Here is a 20,883-nt window from a genome sequence, read left to right as displayed (position 1 = left end):
ATATTCCAGGAGTTCCCGTTATGGCGCAGTGGTTAATGAATCCGACTAGGACCCATGAGGTCGTGGGTTCGATCCACGGCCTTGCTCAGGGGGTTAAGGATCTGGCATTGCCCTGAGCAGTGGTGGAGGTTGCAGACACAGCACGGATCCCACGTTGCTGTGGCTCTGGTGTAGGCCGGCAGCTACAGCTTCGATTAGACCCCTAGACTGGGAACCTCCATATGCCGCAGGAGCAGCCCTAGAAAAGGCAAAAAAAGACCAAAAAAAAAAAAAAAAAAAAAAATCCATAACAGGAGTCCCTTGTGGCAAAGTGGGTTAAGGATCTGTAGTGGCTTGGGTCACTGCTGCGGCTCTGGTTCGATCCCTGGCTAGGGAACTTCCACATGCTGCAAGAGTGGCCAAAAAAAATTGAAAGAAAAAGTATTCCATAATAAGTTGAAAAAAAAATTAAAAGGTAAGCTAATAAAAACTTTATAACTAAGGCAGGTATGTCTTTAAATGCATCATCAAAAACACAGTTATATTAAGGCAAATAATTATACTAAAATTCTATTTTTGCCACAATATTTTTTTTAAAAAATTTGTGATAGAATAATGTATGTTTCACTAAGTAACACTAATAACTATTTTGAAGCAATGCTGAGTACAAACGATATTTGCAATACCTAAAAACAATGTAATGTGATATGAAAATATCTACGATGTCTATTTTTTTTTTTTTTTTGGTCTTTTCTAGGGCTGCTCCCGCGGCATATGGAGGTTCCCAAGCTAGGGGTCCGATTGGGGCTACAGCTGCCGGCCTACGCCAGAGCCACAGCAACGTGGGATCAGAGCCACGTCTGCAACCTACATCACAGCTAACGGCAACGCCGGATTCTTAACCCACTGAGCAAGGCCAGGGATCGAATCCGCAACCTCATGGTTCCTAGTCGGATTCTTTAACCACTGAGCCACGATGGGAAATCCGAAAATATCTACGATGTCTATTAAGGATAAAAACAGAGGTACTGCTGATACTTTCTGTGATTTGATTCCTAAATTCATAATCAAACAAAATGTTAATTTTTAGTTATATGTTAATGAAAACTTTTTCCCATTCCAATTCTTCAAGTTCAGATCAAAAACATCTTATTTAACCACCTGCTGATATGACAATACTCACATAAGGAGGCATCATAGCTCTGTATTGGGAAGCGAGGGCAGGCTGTTGTCCATTCAGTTTAGCCTGTGGGGGACCACAAGCTATTCTCTTTTCCACCACTTTAAGAATATCATTTTGCTCTGATGTTCCGGCTGCGCTTTCATCCTGGCCAGGCTTTTCATCTTGGTCAGATGTTAAAGGTGAACCAACAGATTTACCACCATCTCTCCAACAAGCAACATCTGGTATGAAGACAGATAATAAGAAAAAAAATGTAGGAATGGAACGGGGTCAAACAAAAACAGGCATATTTCAAGAAAATTTAAGCAAGTAAGCAGAGTGAAGGAAGAGTAAAAGTTTAATCTAGGCTGTACTAAAAATCCAGGCTTTGAAGCTGTCGAGGTAGTCAAGAGCAATGGCTTCTAAAGCAGAGAGTATATACTTCAGAGGGTGTTAGCAAAAGCAAACAATGAGGTTGGGGAAAGAAAATATTAGAGCTTCCTTATAAAGCCTCACCAACTTTTGATACAGAGATTAAAATCACTGTTATACCTGAGATGTCCTGAAGGAAGGGGGGGGGGGAGGGAGTTCTATAACACAGAAGGGTTGACAGTGATACTTACCATTTATTTTCAGTCTACTACTGCTAGTTACCCATGCCCAAGGGAACAGATTTTATGACTGCATTATCTGATTCAACTACACTTAACCAAATAAATAAATGGTTTTACAAGGAAACCCTGTTCAGCCTGAATGGTCTCTATCTCTTGGTAACACCTTGTACAGTCCCCCTCTCAATAGTGTACCTGGATTGGTCTGTGTAACCTGCAAAATAAGGCAGACGTATCAGCATGTCTTCTCTGAGAATAGGCTATGAAAAGGGTAGTGGTTTCCACCTTGGGTCTGAGATATCTGTCTGCCTCTCCTAATTTTTTCTGAGGAAGCCATGTTTTGAGCTGCCCCCACACAAATGAGCCACCATAAGTGAGTTGAAACAGCAGCCCTAGTCAAGTCATCACCAGATGACTGCAATTTTGTTGAGTTCCTGAGCTAGAACCCCCAAATAAGCGGCTGTCAGATTCCTGACCCTCAGATACTATATGAAATGCTAAGTCTAATTCAGTTCACCGGGTGTTTTTAGCAGCCAAATATGTTATGCAACAATAGATAAGTAGTGAAAATAAACAAGAATACGGTGGAGCTGACACATTTATTCCTATTACAAATTCATCAATCACATTACAGCAATTAAAAATAAAAATTAAATAAAAATTACAAAGACGATTTACCCAGACTTGCCAAGAAATGAACCAAAAAAAAAATACAAAATACATCAGGTTGTCAGAAACATGGATTTGTAACCATTACTCTAAAGAGGAACCTCCCTCCCACAAGATCCTTTGAGGTATGTGATAACAACACTCTGAATTTAACATAATTAATAAGACATTTAAAAATCAAATATTTTATATTTCTACTTATAAATTTTGCTTTATAATGTACATAATACAAGTATCTCCTAATATTCAAATTGATCTGGTTCTTTGGTTTGAGTTTAGAAAGCAAGGGATCCCTGAATATTAGCAGCCTAGGAAATGGGAGTTCTCTGGTGGCACAGCAGGTTAAGGATCTGGCATTGTCACTGCCATGGCAAGCGTTCAACTCCTGGCCCAGGAACTTCCACATGCCACGGATACAATCAAAAAAAGAAAAAAGAAACGGGTATAATTTATAAATAAACATTTGCATATTGGGGGATGCTTGCTCAAAAATGTTATTATTGTAAAAATGACCAAATATTGCTGCACAAACAAGTTACCTAGGCATCTTGTGAAAATGCTCACTTTTGATTCAATAGGTTGGATATGAGACCTAAGACTTATACTTCCATTAAGTTCTCAAGTTAAACTAATGCTCTACAAGTAAAAACCACAGTTGAATGGCAAGCAACCATAGTTATCATCTGCCTTTTCAAACTAGGTGAGTCATCATACATACAATAGCAGACAGAGAAGGTTATATTACACAAATATGATCTCATTCTGTATTTTATTAAATAGAAAGTATTCTTACTTGGTGGGCGTAAACTGGGTCCAGGCCCATAGTTGTCATCATTTGCTTCTTTTTCTTTTTTTTCCTGATCCCCAGCTGCCTGCAGGCTGGGAAATTCTTGCTGAAAATGACTATTCACCTGGATTCCTATAAATTAAAAAAAAAAAAAATTACATGTAAATTTTATACTGAGGATAATTCAAAAACCCTCCCAGGATAGAGCTGTCTTTTTTGGATAACTTATTGCGCATTTCAATGATGACTGTTCATATCTGTAAAACTTTTAAATTTACCTAGAATTAAAATCCCTTGGAAAGTTAATCAACAGCCATGAGGAGATACAAATCTAAGAAAGCAATCTGTCAGACACTGTTCCAGAGGACTCATTAAAGATGATGAGGCAAGTGAGGAGAACTTCGTTTCTGTTTCTCTTTTATTATGACTCCTTTCACTTTTAATACAAGTCGAATTCCTTTGCTAATAAATAACTCTAAGAACAGTTCAAGCAGTATTACTAAAATAGAATTTATGAATCAACACTACAAGTATCATGTGAGGCTAAAATGCTTTCATTTAATTTACTGCTGAGATACTGACTGCACCTCACTATTCACTCATTCACCTATCTACCTACGTGCCTATTTATTTTTATACTTCCATAAATTAAAAGAGCTGATTTTATTAGCTTGAGGAACTTGAGATGGGTTTTTCCATACAATGCTTTATAGATATGTTTTACAAGTGGGAAAATTAAACTTTGTTGGGGTGACCATCAATCCTATGTGGGAGGGAAGTATTACAGCTACTGTGCTTTATGGCTACTCTCTAACTTTCCTCTACCATGGAAATCTTAAGCTTTGTGTTTCAAACAGAAGAGGTTTGGGGCACAGATGGAGATGAATATGATTTCAAGCAACTGGCAAATGTATTGGTACTTGTGTGTCTCACACCTTAAGGCACAAGGTTTCGTCTAGTCATCTAGGGTAAAGACAAAATAACTGGGGTGGAGGGTATCTTAAAGACTTCTTTATTCCCTATTACTCGCTCATACATGGCCTATAACACTAAAATTTAACTAGCCCAAGGGACTTTTTAAAAGACCATTTTTTTAAGGCCTGATTGTATCTTTTGACAATATTCTCTACCCTCTCCAGAACACCATAATCCACCCCTTATCTCCTGCATGGCTGTTCAGTAACTGTCAAACCTAACCAGTTTCCCCAGGCTAAGGTCCACTTACCATCTCCTTGCCCACCTTGCTTGTTACTGGCCCATGATTTGGGAGCAGGTGCTACTTCTGGGGGAGCTGTAACCCCAGGTTTTGGTTGTGCTGGTGGAACTTCTGGTGCTCTTAAAAAAAATATGAATCCATTATTTCAGATATTATATGTTTACATACAATAAAATATTGCATGTTAAATTTGCATACAAGTTATTTTGGCTACACATTTACTAATAGTTGCACACCCCCACACAATATTTTCCCTCTGCAACATTCCTTTAAATGAAGTAAGCTATTTTATCCCCTTTCATTTCTACCCTTGAATAACCTGTGGAGATGACAGATCTATTCTTAATTTTGAAGAAAGAAAGAAACAAAGAGAGGGAGGGAGGGAGAAAGAAAAGAAAAGGAGGAGAGGGGAAGGAAGGAGGGAGGGAGGGAAGGAGGGAGGGAGGGAAGGAAAGAAAGAAAAGAAACACTCATTAATGAATAAAGCTAACAAAAAGTGAACATGAGAAGTTCTCTTGTGGCTCAGCAGGTTGTCACTGAAGCACTCAGGTCGCTGCTGTGGCATGGGATCATAACTCTGGCCTGGGGACTTCTGCATGCCGTGTGGCCAAAAAAAGAAAAAAAAAGGAAAAGAAAAAATGAATATTTATAGTTAGAAATAACATTACAGGCATACATACAGTCTGGATTGGTGGGATTAGCCAGGCGCTAATGCTAAGGAAGCTCTCCATTTGGCAGTCAACAGGTTCACCACTGTACACATTACTGTTATTTAAAAGAGGTAAAAGCAACCTGCCTGATGCATCCCCCTGAGTAAAAGCTGTTTTAAAAGAGTCTATAATTTTATACAATACTTGTAATCAGTTAAGTCTTAAAAATGAAAAAGGTAGTTAATAGACTTAAAAAGTGCAATATATTTCTGGTAGACTCAGACCTGAAACTAACTTGCTACTACAAAATAATTCTGTGAATAAGAAGTAGAGAACAATAAGTCTTTAACAAGCTTTACAAAGTAGTCATATTTATTATATAAAGCTCCCCAAACCAGAATATAAAAATTTAGTGATAGATGTAGGCAAGTACTCATATGCTTGTCTTATTTAAAAAAAAAACTGGAGTTCCCGTCGTGGCGCAGTGGTTAACGAATCCGACTAGGAACCATGAGGGTGCGGGTTCGGTCCCTGCCCTTGCTCAGGAGGTTAACGATCCGGCATTGCCGTGAGCTGTGGTGTAGGTTTCAGACGCGGCTCGGATCCTGCATTGCTGTGGCTCTGGCGTAGGCCGGTTGCTACAGCTCCAATTAGACCCCTAGCCTGGGAACCTCCATATGCCGCGGAAGCGGCCCAAAGAAATAGCAAAAAGACCAAAAAAAAAACAAACAAAAAAAACCAAAAAACAAAAAAAACTACTATTTAGGAATTCCCTGGTAGCACAGTGAGCTAAGGATCCAGCATTGTTACTGCTGTGGCACAGCCTTGATTTCCGAATGTTGTAGGTGTGGTCAAAGAAAAACCCTCAAAAAAACCCCCCAAAACCTAAAAAAACCAAAACCAAAAACAAACTACTACTACTTGGTTTTGTTCATTCAATAAACCAAGAGTCTTGAATAATTCTTGATACAGAATGCTAAGTTTTTACTGAATGAATGATTAAGAAGGACATTACTAATTCCATCAAACTTTCCTACTAATTCTTTATTCATTCAAATATTACTTGAGTACCTATGATATGTATCAGGCATACTTTCAATGAATCGGGCAGACAGAAATTCTTAATTTCATGGAAATAATTTAACAGAATCAACTCAAATCATTTTAGAAAGAAAATGATTGGTGAGGATGGAAGAGGAAGGAGGAATCTGACACAGTAAATGATACAAGGAAAGCTATGATTAGCAATTCTGTCATCTGTTCTACCCTGACACATGAAAATAGTCACTGAACCCACTCACAGGAAAAATTGCACAAACGTTGACTATATAAACGACTTTAAAGGGCATGAGACATGTAATATACATAGCACAACACCTAGCACATACAAGGAACTCAAACCTAAGTTCCCACAAAGAAATTGGAATGGTTTCATTGTTTAGTATACTTTGACTCACTTTTCTTCTTCATGCTGCTCTTGTTTTGATGCCCATCCTGTGCCATCTTTAGGTACAATGTTCACATTAGGATCATTGCCTTTGTTTTCTGCTTTGAGACTTGGGAGGTTAGCAGGCGGAGGCATACGCCGTGAAATACCAACTTTTCCAAGACTCTGTAATCCATGTCGAGCTGCAACTAAAGATCAATAACATCAACTTTCTTAGTAACTATTTTATTCTTAAAACTAAATAGAAAGACAATAGGAAATAATGGGATCTTGAATTATTATTTCTGAATATTTTAAGATAAAATTTTAAAAACTAAGACACACACCTGCAACATAACACAATGTAGAAATTATATTTAAAAAAAACTATCAAGCCATTGAACAGATGCTGTAAAAAATACTAACAATTCAAGCAAACCTATAAACTATGAAAAAGAAAACACTAACAATGTTTTATAATTTTTTCAGGGAATCTATTTTAAACTCAAAACTTTGCCTGTTACAATGGGGTCCTACTGTACAACACAGGGAACTATGTCCAATCTCTTGGGGTAGAATATGATGGAAGACAGTATGAGAAAAAGAATATATATCTGTATGACTGAGTCACTATGCTCTAAAGGAGCAATTAACACAACATTGTAAATCAACTATAATAAAAAATAAAACTAATTGAATTATTAAAAAAACTTCTCATGTTAAAGAATAAACATGCTGCCTTTATGTTAATGAACATTTTTTTTTTTTTTTTTTTTTTTTTTTTTTTTGCTTTTTAGAGCCACACACGTGGCATGTGGAAGTTCCCAGGCTAGGTCTTGAATTGGAGCTACAGCTACCAGCCACAGACACAGCCATACAAGATCCAAGATACAATTGCAACCTACACCACAGCTCATGGAAATACCAGATCTTTAACCCAGTGAGAGAGGCCAGGGATCAAACCCATATCCTCACAGATTGTAGTTGGGTTCATTACTGTTGAGCCACAACAGGAACTCCAATGAACATTGTTAATGCACCATGCATTAGCATGTGTACATGGTCCAGTTTTCACTCTTCACTGTAAACAATGGGTTCAAGGTATAAAAAAAATAAAACAAAAAACCATAGGAATCTATCCTCTAACTAAAAGTGCTAAGATAAATTCATTAATATATAGATAGCTTCATGCCTATTAATCTTATTGACCAAGTTTCCCCTCTGGAACAACGTAGTTCTACTTTCTGCTGCTAACAAACAGGAAAAAAATAAACATTTTATTTTTTAACTTTTTGGCCACTTTTTATTTCTACTCCTGGGCCAGGGATCAAACCCTATGCCACAGGAGCAACATAAGCTGCTATAGTGACAACATGGGGTGCTTAACCCTCTGTGCCACAAGAGAACGCCGTAACAAACACATTTTAAAATATATTTATAAACTTTCAATTTTAAAATATTAATTCATATCCCTTAAAAGATGTGTATGTACATAAAAAGCCCAATGTAAATAGGGCTGCACTGACATAGGTTTGCTCTAGTTCCTAATAGCAATAGCTCTAGTGTGCCATTTACAGTAATAAAACCATAGGCATTCCCTGGTGGCTCAGAGGGTTAAGAATCAGTGCTATCACTGCTGTGGCTCGTTGCTGCTGTGGTGCAGGTTGGATCTCTGGCCTGGGAACTTCTGCATACCATAGGCCCAGCCAAAATAATTAAGTAAGTAAGTAAATAAATAAATAAAAACCATTATAACCAAAAAACCCCATAAATACCACCCAATTTTACTCACCTGTAGTTTTCTGAGTTTCTAATGATTTACCCTTGTAAGTATTAAATAAACTGAGGGTCGCATACTTTTTCCCATCCTTTGCTTTTGTGCTCTGGCCTGACTTCTCCGACATTTCGGTGGAAACTCATCGAGTCCAGAACCTCCTGCCACACCCCTTAAAACCAGCCTTTAAGACGCATATAAGAAAAATAAGGAGGAAAATTTTAGAATCAGCTAAAAACTTTTAGTAAATTCAAATGTTCACAGAGATTCTGAAAAATAAAACCACTGAGAAATGAAATCAGTCTTTTATAATTCACATCAATAATAATTTCATAGAGCTGAGCAATACTGTAAAATTCCAACAACCAACACGTGACAAAATTAAACTGCCATATGCTTGGTAAGCATATTATTTATAGTTTGTAACACCTAACTATGAAGAAGAGTTTTAATCCATAGTGACATGAACAGTCCAAAGATAGTGACTCTAAGGAGACTTTCTATTTAATAAACAAATACTGTTCAGTTTAATAGGATTGAGACAACTGGCATGATAAGCTTACACATATAGAATCCAAACATGACAGAAGGATAACATTTCCCTATCAATTCCATGCCTGCTTTTTCAGGCAGTATATATCTAACGAAGATCTATTAATTTAACAGTTTAGAATAGAAAAAAAATCATTTTCTCTGCATATGTATAACATTTCTTCATAAACCCAAAGTACATAAAAACCATATTCTATTTCATGGCTATGGTGTTAAGTGTTCAAGAAATGGTGTGTACTTGTCAAAATAAGTCTCTGTGTATATGAGAAGTTATTAAGTAGTACTTTAATGAACAAAGAGAATGTTCATCTCTGGAACTAATGTAACATAATTAAAAACTATTATTAATGAATGGAGGGAAAGACACAACTAATCCTCATACTATTTCCCTTCATTTTAATGAGGTCTATCAACATTAGGGGTGTTTTTGTTTGTTTTGGCTTTCTTTTAAGGGTGGAAGTAAAGCAGGAGGTGGTGAATTCTACCAAGAAACCATTAACAGCTAAAAACATTGAGAAGTGAAGCATGGGAGCTGAAGACAATAAAAAATAGTATATAATGCAAAAAGCATTCAAAGTCAAGGAATTCCTATCATCATAAAAATCATTTTATCACTGGTTTTACATTTGTCAATTACAAATAAGTACCACATGCAGAGATGTGATTTTATACATGTATCAACTGCCACCCAGTATGTATATAGTTCCATAAAATGCATCAATAACCTTCACATTTATCATATTATTTCTGCATAATAGCTTTATGATATAGTATCCTGATTTTACAGATTCAGAAATTGATATGCAGAAGTAAGTGAGACTGGACTGGAAATTAAGGTTTCTGGATCTGCCACCTCCTCCCGAAGTAACTGTAACCATTTAGCTGCTTCAAATATACACCTACAATATACCATCTTTCCTTGAAATAAGTTGTGAAGAGGACCCATCTGCAACCAAAAGAACCACATTAGATAAATACTCAGCATGCTATCATATGTGTAAGAATGTGTATATAATTAATTACATCCCAAGGATGCTAATAATGATGATGGTGTGAAGAGAGCTACACTTTCAGAAACTATCCTGTGGACAATTTTCACCAATAACATGGACAAAGATACATAGGAAGAATATCCATCTACAGTGACAAGAAGACTATTCATATTGACTAGATGACAAAATTATGAATCAAGAGATCTTCATGTAAAAAAAAAGTACTGATGTATATAAGAAAAAGTCAACTTGATGGCAATTTAACATCTAAGAATCCTCAAACCTCTCTTAACATAACTACTCTTGCAACACTCATTTTTTTAAAAAAAGGACCGTAGATAAAACGTAAAACCTAAAACTAAAACTTCTATATAAAACACAGGAGAAAATCTTTGAGACTGTGGATTATGACTTTTTAGTACACTAAAAACACAGTCCATAAAAGATGAAATTTCTAAACTGCACTTTTTTTATACAATGGAAAAAGAGAAGATGAGCTATTTCTTAGGGGAAAAAAATCTCCAAATCATATATCTGATGAAGGACTTTTATTCAGAATATATATAAAACTTTAGAAACTCAATAATAAAACATACAACCCAAGTTTTTAAAGGGGGCACAGGATATGACACTTCACCAGAGATATTCAAACAGCAAATAAACACATGTAAAGAAGATGTTCAGCATTATCATATTTGGGAAACGCAAATTTAAACCACAGTAAGATACCTCCATACTTTTACTGTATCAGCTAAAATTACGGAATAATTATACCAAGTGTTGATAGGGATGTGGAAGAATTGGAACTCTAATAGCCTGTTCATGGGAACGTAAAATGTTATAACCACTTGGGAAATGAGCATGGTAGTTCCTTATAAAGGAAAAAACATCCACCAACCACACAATCCCCCAATTCCACTCCTAATGTTCATACAAGAGAAATGAAAATAATGTCCAGAGTTCCCATCGTGGCAGATTGGAAAAGAATATGACTAGGAACCATGAGGTTGCGGTTCGATCCCTGGCCTCACTCAGTGGGTTGGGGATCCGGTGTTGCCATGAGCTGTGGTGTAGGTCACAGAGTGGCTCAGATCTGGCACTGCTGTGGCTATGGCGTAGGCCAGCAGCTATAGCTCCGATTAGACCCCTGGCCTGGGAACTTCCATATGCAGCCCTAAAAAGACAACCTCCCCCCCAAAAAAAACCCCTACCAAATGTCTATATGAAGACTTATACTTGTACTCTGGTTCACAGTTTGTAAGAGGTAAGAACTAGAAACAACCCAACTGTTCACCAACAGGTGACTGGATAACTGTACTGTGGTATATACAAAAATGGACTACTCAAGCAACAACAAAAAATGAACCACTGATACACTCGACAACATTCAAGTTGTCTATATAAAATTCTACTGAGTGTGGAAAACGTTGCCTACCACATCAGTAAAAGGATGTTGGGGCCATCAAGCCAGTATCCACACTGCAGTCGTCCCTAACCTACACCAGAGGGGAGATGCAGGATGGGGAAAAGGTTGGTTTTAGATAGAAATTAACAGTAACCTTTTAGAGTTCCCACTGTGGGCTCGGGAGGTTAACAACCTGACACTGTCTCTGTGAGAATAGGTTCAATCCCTGGCCTCACTGGGTTAAGGATCTGGTGTTGCAGCAAGTTGTAGCATAGGTTGCAAATGTGGCTCGGATCTGATGTTGCCATGGCTGTGGTATAGCTGCAGGTGTGGCCGTAAAATGAAAAGGAAAAAAAAAAAGTAATCTTTTGATATTCTGACTACCTGGATGGATTTTATTGCAAAAGTCCTATATATCCCGGCTCCTTCCTCATCTCTTTGGAGCGGTCCCTCAGAATCATCTAAGAGGCTACCTCCAGACTTAAGGCCTCAATTTTGTCTGCCAAAAAAAGCGTAGTTCTCAACTTCAGGTTGCGTTTTTGTCTGCTTTTGCAATCAATGCTACAGAACGCAAAGGTATCTATAGTACAGGAAGCAGATCAGTGATTGCCTAGGGATGGGAAGGAACAGCAAAATTTTTGATGTTCATTATCTTGATTGTGCTAAGAGTTTCAGGATGTGTTAGGGAAAAGAGTACACTTAAGGTATGAGTGATTTATTATATGTCAACAAAAAAATATATTTTTAAAAAGATCAATGACCCGTAGATTCTAAGAAAACAAGAATATTACCATACAAATCTATCAGGGGAAATTAAAGAAGTGAACACGATGATCAACTGATTAGAAATGAAGTTGTTACAGATATGTACAAATTTAGTGTTAAGTGGAGTATAGATTGCAAGGCGTGACACGATTTATAAGTAAATTATATTTGGTTTTCATCCTCATTTCTGGCACATGGCTAAAACCATTGCAATTTCCTAAATAAGACATAAAGGTGTCTTTTGTTACTGGTAACAAGTCCCTTAACAACTATTTCTGGAAAAAAAAAACCCAACTATTTCTGACTATATGTTAATGTGGTGACCCCAGGGAATGGGGGCTGGTTGCCAGGGCAATTAACTAAGAGATTATAAAGAGTTAGAATTTTCAACACCATCCCCCTCTCCTTCAGGGAGGGGAGAGGAGCTGATTGAATTAATTACCAACAGCCAATGATTTAATCATTCATGCCTCCATTAAAGTTGCAGCACCACAAACTACACAGGGATATAATAAGCTCACATGCTTGGGACTCTTTCTGGACCCTGCCCTGTATATCTCTTCATGCGGTTGTTGGTTGTTCACCAATATCCTTTAGTATCTCTGTAATAAACTGGTGATCTAGTAAATTGTTTCCCTGAGTTCTGTGAACTGCTCAAGCAAATTAATCAAACCTGATTTATAGTCAGAAGCACAGGTAACAACCTGGACTTTCAACTGGTATCTGAAGTGGCATCTGAGGTGTCGCAGGGGACAGTCTCCTGTGGGGCTAAGCCCTTATTAATCTGTGGGATCTGATGCTATCTCTAGGTAGATAGTATTAGATAGTGGCTAGAGAATCTAAGGCTTGCTGTGAGAAAAATCCCTGCTCCACAGACAATTAAGAGAATAGGATAAAAATCTGCTCTCCTGAGGCTTACTTTCTAGTTTGGTGACTCAAATAACAGGTAAATAAGATCATTTCAGACGGTGACAAATGCTGTAAATAAAACCAAAATAAAATAAGAGAAAGGAAAAGGTAGAACTATTTTAGTTGATCACTAAAGCCTTTTAGAAGAGAGCTTCTAACTTGGATCTACAGGGGAAGCAGACAGCTTCAAGGCTGAAGAAAAAGCAAAGACAAAGGCCCCAAAGCACTGATACATTAATCACGTTCAAAAATAAAAAAGCTAGTGAAACAGAAGAAGCTGGTAAGAAAGGGAGAGTTGGAGGAGAAGGAGAAGGCTGGGTGAAGTGGGGCTATTACGATTTTAAATTTTATCTCTGAAGTAATGGGAAACTACTGAATTCTGACCAGAGGTTTTTCTTTTGTTTTAAAAATATAATGTGGAAGAGTTCCTGTCGCAGCTCAGCGGAAACGAACCTGACCAGCATCATGAGGACGCCAGTTCGATCCCTGGCCTTGTTCAGTGAGTTAAGGATCTGGTGTTGCCATGCACGAGCTGTGGTGTAGGTTGCAGACTTGGCTTGCATTTGGTGTGGCTGTGGCTGTGGCCAGTGGCTACAATTCTGATTAGACCTCTAGACTGGGAAGTGGCATATGCTGCAGGTGCACCCCTAAAAGGCAAAGAAGAGAAAAAGAAAAAACTCAACTGGGTAAAGGGACATCAAAGAAAGGAAAGAGACTTTAGATAGGATGGTGAAGGTCTGGAAGATCTCTATGAAAAGGGAACATGAGTTAGGAAAATCAGTCAGTGGTTCTCAACCCAGGCTGCAGACTTATCCAGGTTGATTGCAAACAATACTATTATGTCCAGATCCTATGCTAGACCAATTAAATCAATTTCTGGGGCTGCGGCTGGCAACAGTATTCTTTGAAAATCCCACATGTCTCTAAAGTATAGCTACAGTTGCAAATGACAAAAAAAAAAAAAAAACTAATTTTGATCTGGGAGAGGAATGTTCAAGTGTAAAGGTCATGCCTGAGGGAAACAAAGCAGGACAGGAAGTCAGAGTAGGCAGAAGTCAAATTTTGCAGAACCTCTTATGCTAGAAGATAAGGAGTATTGCCCTCAAGTTTATTCTATATGCCACAAAGAGCCAATGGAGGGAAAAAATAATTCAAAAAAAATCTCAATCGCTGAGTAAATGAATGCCTGCATTCTGCAGACCATATCTTAAGTAACAAAATTGTACAACTTACATAAATTAGTAATTCAAAAAACCCTTGAAACCTAAGCTCAATAGCATTTCTCTTCAAATTTGCCAGCTACTTTTCAAAAAAACCCAGAGGCACAGTTAGTAAGAAACAAAAGGACTTATATACTCTACTTGTATCACTTTTAATTTTGAAAAGCTTTTTATTATTTGGATGCTATTATGAATATTTTTATCTTACTATCTGTCTACTCTGTTCCTAAAAATTTAAAACATTAAGGCCTGAGGGTCAGTCTGCAAAAACAAAACTTTTTGAATAACACGCCCCTTTCTCTGTTTAAGGAAAGAGAAAGTAATCATATCTCTAAATTCAAGGTTCTTAGACTTTGAGCAATGCTAGTTAATAACTAGCATTTTTTGGAGTTCCTATTGTGGCTCAGTGGTTAACAAACCCGACTAGTATCCATGAGGACGCAGGTTCAATCCCTAGCCTCGCTCAGTGGGCTCAGTGGGTTAAGGATCTGGTGTTGTCACTGCAGTAGCACCTGGGAATTTCTTCCATGCAGCTGGCACAGCCAAAAACCAAACAAAAAAGGTAAGAGTCAGGCACACATATGTGTGACTGTGTGCATATGTACATGTACACACAGGGAATGATAAAACAAATATGGTAAACTATTAATAACTAGAGAATATGGATAAAGGACTAAGAAAAATTCTTTGTACATTTTTTACACTTCTGTGAGATTAGGATTACTCCCCTTCCCTCAATAAAGCTAAAAAAAAGCTCATCTGCTTTTCTCAAACATGTTCTCAATTTCACCATAATCGTTTTCACTAATCTCCAGTTTAAAACCCTAAGTAATCTTTGACATTTCTCCAACTTCTAACATAAAAAGGGACCCAAGTTCTATACATTCTAATTTAGTAATGTCTCTTGAAACCAAATTTTTATTTTAGAAATGAGCTCCAGAGATATTGAATATTGTAAACAAATATCAGATTGTGAATAAGAAAAGCTCAAAGCCCAAGTCACCAAAACTTACCAATGAGAAAACAACCTTAAAGAAATAAAACTTGAATCCGACTAGGAACCAAGAGGTTGTGGGTTCGGTCCCTGCCCTTGCTCAGTGGGTTAACGATCCGGCATTGCTGTGAGCTGTGGTGTAGGTTGCAGACGCAGCTCAGATTCCGCGTTGCTGTGGCTCTGGTGTAGGCTGGTGGCTACAGCTCCGATTCGACCCCTAGCCTGGGAACCTCCATATGCCGCAGGAGCGGCCCAAAGAAATAGCAAAAAAAAAAAAAAAAGAAATATAATAATGTAAAAAGCATAAGAATCAATGCACCATAGACTATAAAAGGGGGTTACTATGAACTGAATTGTGTCTCCCCTCACCCCCACCAAATTCACATGGGGAAGCCCTAACTAACAACATGATTGATGGTATCTGGAGACAGGATTTGGGGGTGAGGCAATTAGGGTTAAGTGAGGTGATGAGGGTGGGATCATGGTAGCCAGAACTAACAAAGATAGAGGAGATTGATGTTAACTTTAGAAAACAGCGTTTTATTTATCACTCAAATTCTAACTAAATTTTCCATTTAAAATAAAAGAGTGAAGACATCCACCACATTCCTCTGAGTTCTAGGTCAATCAGTGTTCACAAAATATTACCTTCCTAAAAAGTTTAATTTTGATTAACTCCCCCACCACTTGATTTTAAACACATTAATTAATCAAAGCCCTAGTCTTGATGTAATACTTAAATATAAAACAAATGAGAATTACAGAATATTTGAGGTTAAAAATTCAAAGAATGGTCAGAGTTCCTGTTGTGGCTCAGTGGTTAACAAATCCGACTAGGAACCATGAGGTTTGGGGTTTGATCCCTGGCCTCGCTCAGCGGGTTAAGGATCTGGCATTGCTGTGAGCTGTGGTGTAGGCTGCAGACCTGGCTTGCATCTGGTGTTGCTGTGGCTGTGGCATAGGCCTGCGGCTACAGCTCCGATTAGACCTTTAGCCTAGGAACTTCCATATGCCACGGGTGTGGTCCTAGAGAAAGCAAAAAGACAAAAAAAGACAAAAAAAAGAATGGTTGAATGGTTAATATAAAGTAATGTGGCCAGAAAAACTAATTAGACCTTGTCCCTTTCAAAGTCTTTTGTCGAAAACTTGAATAAAGACCTAGAAAGTAAAAAAAAAAAAAAAAAAAAAAAAAATCTAGAAAGTAGGTACCACATAACACATCTGAAAGAGAAACAACGCATGCAATGACTCTAAAGATTTAAACAGGTCTTAGAGGGGTAGTTCTCTGATGGCCTAGTGGGTTGAGGCTCCTGTGTTCTCACCACTGTGGCTCTGGTTGCTGCTGTGCAGAGTAGGTTCAATCCCTGGCCCAGGAATTCCCACATACTGCCTGCATGGCAAAAAAGAAGAAAACAAAAAACAAAAAACAAAAACCAAGAGAGAACCTGAAATAAACGTTGCAATGCTCATAAAATAAATAAATAAATAAATATAGAAAGGTCTTAGAGGGAGTTCTCTTGTAGGACAGCACGTTAAGGATTTGGTATTGTCACTGCTGTGCCTCAGGTTGCTGCTGTGGCACCACCAGATCCCTGGCCCAGGAACTTCCACATGTCACGGATGCAAACAAAAAATAACCAAAATAAAATAAACTAGGTCTTGGAAGCTTTGGCAGAATTAAACTGGATTTAAGAATAAATAATTACATAGTCATAGAGTTCAGGAACAGAATTTCAGGAATTGTGGCTCACCAGGTTAAGAACCTGACTAGTATCCATGAGAATGCAGGTTTGATCCATGGCCTCAGTGGGCTGAGGATCTGGCATTGCCATGAGCTGTGGTGTAGGCTGCAGCTGCAGCTCAGATCTAGCACTGCTGTGGCATAGGCTAGCATCTGCAGCTCTGATTCATCCCGTAGCCTGGGAATCTCCATATGCTGCAGATGCAACCCTAAAAAGACCAAAAAAAAAAAAAAAAAATCATAAATAGAGAATACAGACCCAGCCTATTTCATATGAAACAGCACAGTATATAACAGCTAATAGTGTGACAGCATTGCTTTACAAAAATTGCTATTTTAATAGAAATCTAATGCACAAATATGGAATTGTGAGTTTCACTTGTGTTTATCACATTGTTTAGCATGTTACACTCAATCCTGAGCTTCATTAAGACAAACATTAAAAGGAAAAGAAAAAAAAAAAACTAAGCTGGATACGAAATAAAAACTTTCTCACTGCTCAGTTCACCCACAGCATTCTCTACTGCAACATTAGCCAAGCAACCCCAAAGAGCTGTGAAATGAAATGACAGTCAATTTTGCTGAGACACAAAATTTACATCCAATGCCATGAGGTATGTGAGAAAAGGATGCTTCTAAGAAATAGACATCCCTCCCTATCTCTCCTGCTGTTCCATCCCCAGAGTCTGTTTTGTGTTCTAGAGAAACAATAACTCTTGTGAAGAGATATATAACTGTTGCTTTGTGGGAAAAAAAAAAAAAAAAAAAAGCGCTCTGAAAAAAAGCCAAATCCTGGTGCAGATGACGGAAGCCAAGAGAAAGTAAAGAGGTTTGAATGCTATTGCAGTGTTCAAATATTTCGAATTTAGAAGATTTTAAAATATGAACATTAAAGGCTGACTACAGGGTCCTCCTGGGTACCAGATACATTCAAGCGAAGACAAGACAAGACTTTATTAGAAATATTTTAAAAGGTAATTCGTGCTTTGAATGAGAGGTTGAACTGGTCACCTCCATCTCTAATTGTTATAATTACTTAGTAATTTTAAAGCTACAGTGACATAATGCCTATTTGCAGCAACATGACTATATCCAGAAATTACCATACTAAGTTAAACAAGTCAGACAAAGACAATGGTATCACTTATATGTAGAGTCTTTAAAAAATGGTACAGGAGCTCCCACTGTGGTGCAGCAGAAATGAATCTGACTAGTTAACATGAGGTTGGGGGTTCGATCCCTGGCCTTCCTCAGTAGGTTAAGGATCCAGTGTTGCCAGGAGCTGTAGTGTAGGTCGCAGACAAGGCTTGGATCTGAGGTTGCTGTGGCTTAGGCCAGCAGCTGTAGCTCTGACTTGACCCCTAACAAACTTATGGTTACCAAAGGGGAAAGAAGAGAGGGATAAATTAGGAGTTTGGAATTAACAGATACATACTACTACACAGAACAGATAAACAACAAGGACCTACTGTGTAGCATAGGGAACTATATTCAGTATCTTCTAATAACCTACGATGGAAAAGAATTATATATGGATCACTTTCTAATTTTCATATTATTATTACTAAAGTATAGTTGGACGTTCCCGTCATGGCACAGCGGAAACGAATCTGACTAGGAACCATGAGGTTGCAGGTTCGATCCCAGGCCTCACTCAGTGGGTTAAAGATCTGGCGTTGCCATGAGCTGTGGTGTAGATCGAAAACACAGCTCAGATCTTGCACTGCTGTGGCTGTGGCATAGGCCAGTAGCTGTAGCTCCAATTAGGCCCCTAGCCCAGGGAATGTCCCTGTGCCGCAGGTGTAGCCCTAAAAAACAAAAATAAAATAAAGTATAGTTGATTTACAGTGTTTCACTTTTTTTTTTCTTTTTAGGGAGGCACTTGCGGCATGTGGAAGTGTCCAGCCTAGAGGATCAAATTGGAGCTGCAGGAGTTCCTGTCGTGGCGCAGTGGTTAACGAATCTGACTAGGAACCATGAGGATTCGGGCTCAACCCCTGGCGTTGCTCAGTGGGTTAAGGATCCGGTGTTGCCATTAGCTTGGCGTAGGTCGCATACGCAGCTTGGATCTGAGTTGCTGTGGCTGTGGTGTAGGCCATCGGCTACAGCTCTGATTAGACACGTAGCCTGGGAACCTCCACATGCCGTGGGTGCGGCCCTAGAAAAGGCAGAAAGACAAAAAACAAAACAACAACAACAAAAACCAAACTGGAGCTGCAGCTGCCAGCCTATGCCAGAGCCATAATGGATCCTAGCTGCATCTGCAACCTACAGCACACCTCATGGCAATGCTAGATCCTTAACCCACGGAATGAGGCCAGGGATCAAACCTACATTCTCACAGACACTATGTCTGATTCTTAACCCACTAAACCACAGTGGGGACTCCACGAATCACTTCGTTGTACACCTGAAGCTAACACAATATTTTAAATCAATCACACGTCAACAAAAACAAAGAATGGCATCCAATATTTCTAAGATCATATTTGCCACTATAATAATGCTATGATTATGAATATCACCATATGTCAAATGCCTCTACTACAAATAGCAGTACAGCAAAGACATTAAAAATTGTCATTTTTAAAACAAAGTGTAATATAAATAAATCTGTTGGAGTTCTGATCAAAATAATAGAAGGGTCAGGCTATTCTTAGAAGCTAAAACATGTGAACTAAATTTCTGGGGCCAAGACAGCCTTAACAATCAGAAAAGAAATGTAGCTATCAAATCTTCTGTACTCTAAGTTACTGTTCTAGCAAAGTAAAGCTATTTGTCTCTCAATTATTTGATAAGGTGACTGCCAGAGCACTATTTTTGACAACTTGTAATATTTTAAAACTGTTCATATTACACAATTACTTCTCTTAAAACAGATTCAGTTTAAATCTCAGCCTTTAACACTTAGTAACTGTTTTTATAGGATAATTGTTCCACATGCACCTTATGGCATAAGCATTTCCCCCTAGTCATTAAATATAAATCTGGATTTTTAATTCCTCATCTGTGGGCTATAGCTTCTTTCTAGTGTGTTGTGAGATTGAAGTGTGTATAAGATGGTGTCTGGTACTTAATGAGCTTAATAAATGGTAACATTTCAAAACATATACATTGCAAACAGAAACTAAAGTATAAATAGTCTCTTAGTCAACTTTATTTTTTGCAAGGTAAGTATATTGGATATTACAGGAGAAAAAGAGAAGCATTCTCTTCAAGATGCTCATCCAGCATCATGAATTATTCTAAACCCTTTATATAACTAAAGGGCTACCTTTAAGGGCTAGAATCTGAAATTTAAAATTTTTTGTGTTGGAGTTCCCTGTGGCTCAGTGGGTTAAGGATCCAGCATTGTCACTGCTGGCTTGGGTCGCTGCCACAGAATAGATCCCTGGCCTGGGAACTGCAGGGGTGCAGCCAATCAATCTATCAATCAATCAACATTTAAGTGTAGAGAATTGGTTAGAATCTTTTCCCACCAAGCACTGGCTCTATTCTTCTGCCATTAAATCTTCTGTCTTGAAACATGTAAACCTACCATCTCTCTCTCCTACTTTCTACTTTCATTTTTTCCGTGTTTTCAAATTTGTCATAAATATAACTACACAATCAAAGAATTTTTTTTTTTTTTCTGGTCAGAAAATCAAGCAATTAGCACACACAGACTACTCCTGAGTTTTTAAAACCTTTTTCAATAGTTCTTTCTTCAGCAGGAGAAATACTTTCTGTCTCTAAAATGTCAAAAGACTCTGGTTCTAGGGTTGGGAGCTAATTCATCTTTCTACATTCTGTATCCTAATTGTGGTGCGGACTTCATGTAACTACACATATCAATACTTAAAGAATTGTAAATCAAAAAAATCCAATTCCCCTCCCCACCCCCGGGCCACCCCTATGGTATATGGAAGTTCCCAGGCCAGGGATCAAATCCAAGCTGGAGCTATGGACCTACGCCACAGGTGCAGCAGTGAAGGGTCCTCAACCCACTGTGCAGGGCCCGAGTGTAGAATTGGTGTATCCACAGACAAGCT

The 20,883-nt window shown here is 38.1% G+C and overlaps 1 protein-coding gene across 20 annotated transcripts in view; it reads right to left on the bottom strand.

Annotated features, from left to right (window-relative positions):
* Nucleotides 1–20,883, bottom strand: part of PRRC2C (proline rich coiled-coil 2C) — a 94,271-nt gene that overhangs the window by 66,377 nt on the left and 7,011 nt on the right. For 15 of the 20 annotated variants that reach the window (XM_005653732.2, XM_005653741.3, XM_013977760.2 and 12 more), the window contains exons 2-6: nucleotides 8,293–8,458; nucleotides 6,532–6,709; nucleotides 4,434–4,543; nucleotides 3,215–3,340; nucleotides 1,163–1,383 (exon numbers count right to left, since the gene is read on the bottom strand). In XM_005653732.2, coding sequence (XP_005653789.1) covers nucleotides 1,163–1,383; nucleotides 3,215–3,340; nucleotides 4,434–4,543; nucleotides 6,532–6,709; nucleotides 8,293–8,404 — 747 coding nt within the window. In that variant the 5' untranslated portion in view covers nucleotides 8,405–8,458. The remainder of the gene's footprint in view (nucleotides 1–1,162; nucleotides 1,384–3,214; nucleotides 3,341–4,433; nucleotides 4,544–6,531; nucleotides 6,710–8,292; nucleotides 8,459–20,883) is intronic. The other 5 variants (XM_005653735.2, XM_003130303.6, XM_005653738.2 and 2 more) reach the window with 3 other exon arrangements.

The sequence above is a fragment of the Sus scrofa genome, chromosome 9 (assembly GCF_000003025.6).
Source record: "Sus scrofa isolate TJ Tabasco breed Duroc chromosome 9, Sscrofa11.1, whole genome shotgun sequence".
Taxonomy (NCBI): domain Eukaryota; kingdom Metazoa; phylum Chordata; class Mammalia; order Artiodactyla; family Suidae; genus Sus; species Sus scrofa.
The sequence above is the reverse complement of the archived record's forward strand: the minus strand, read 5'-3'. Positions and strand labels throughout refer to the sequence as shown.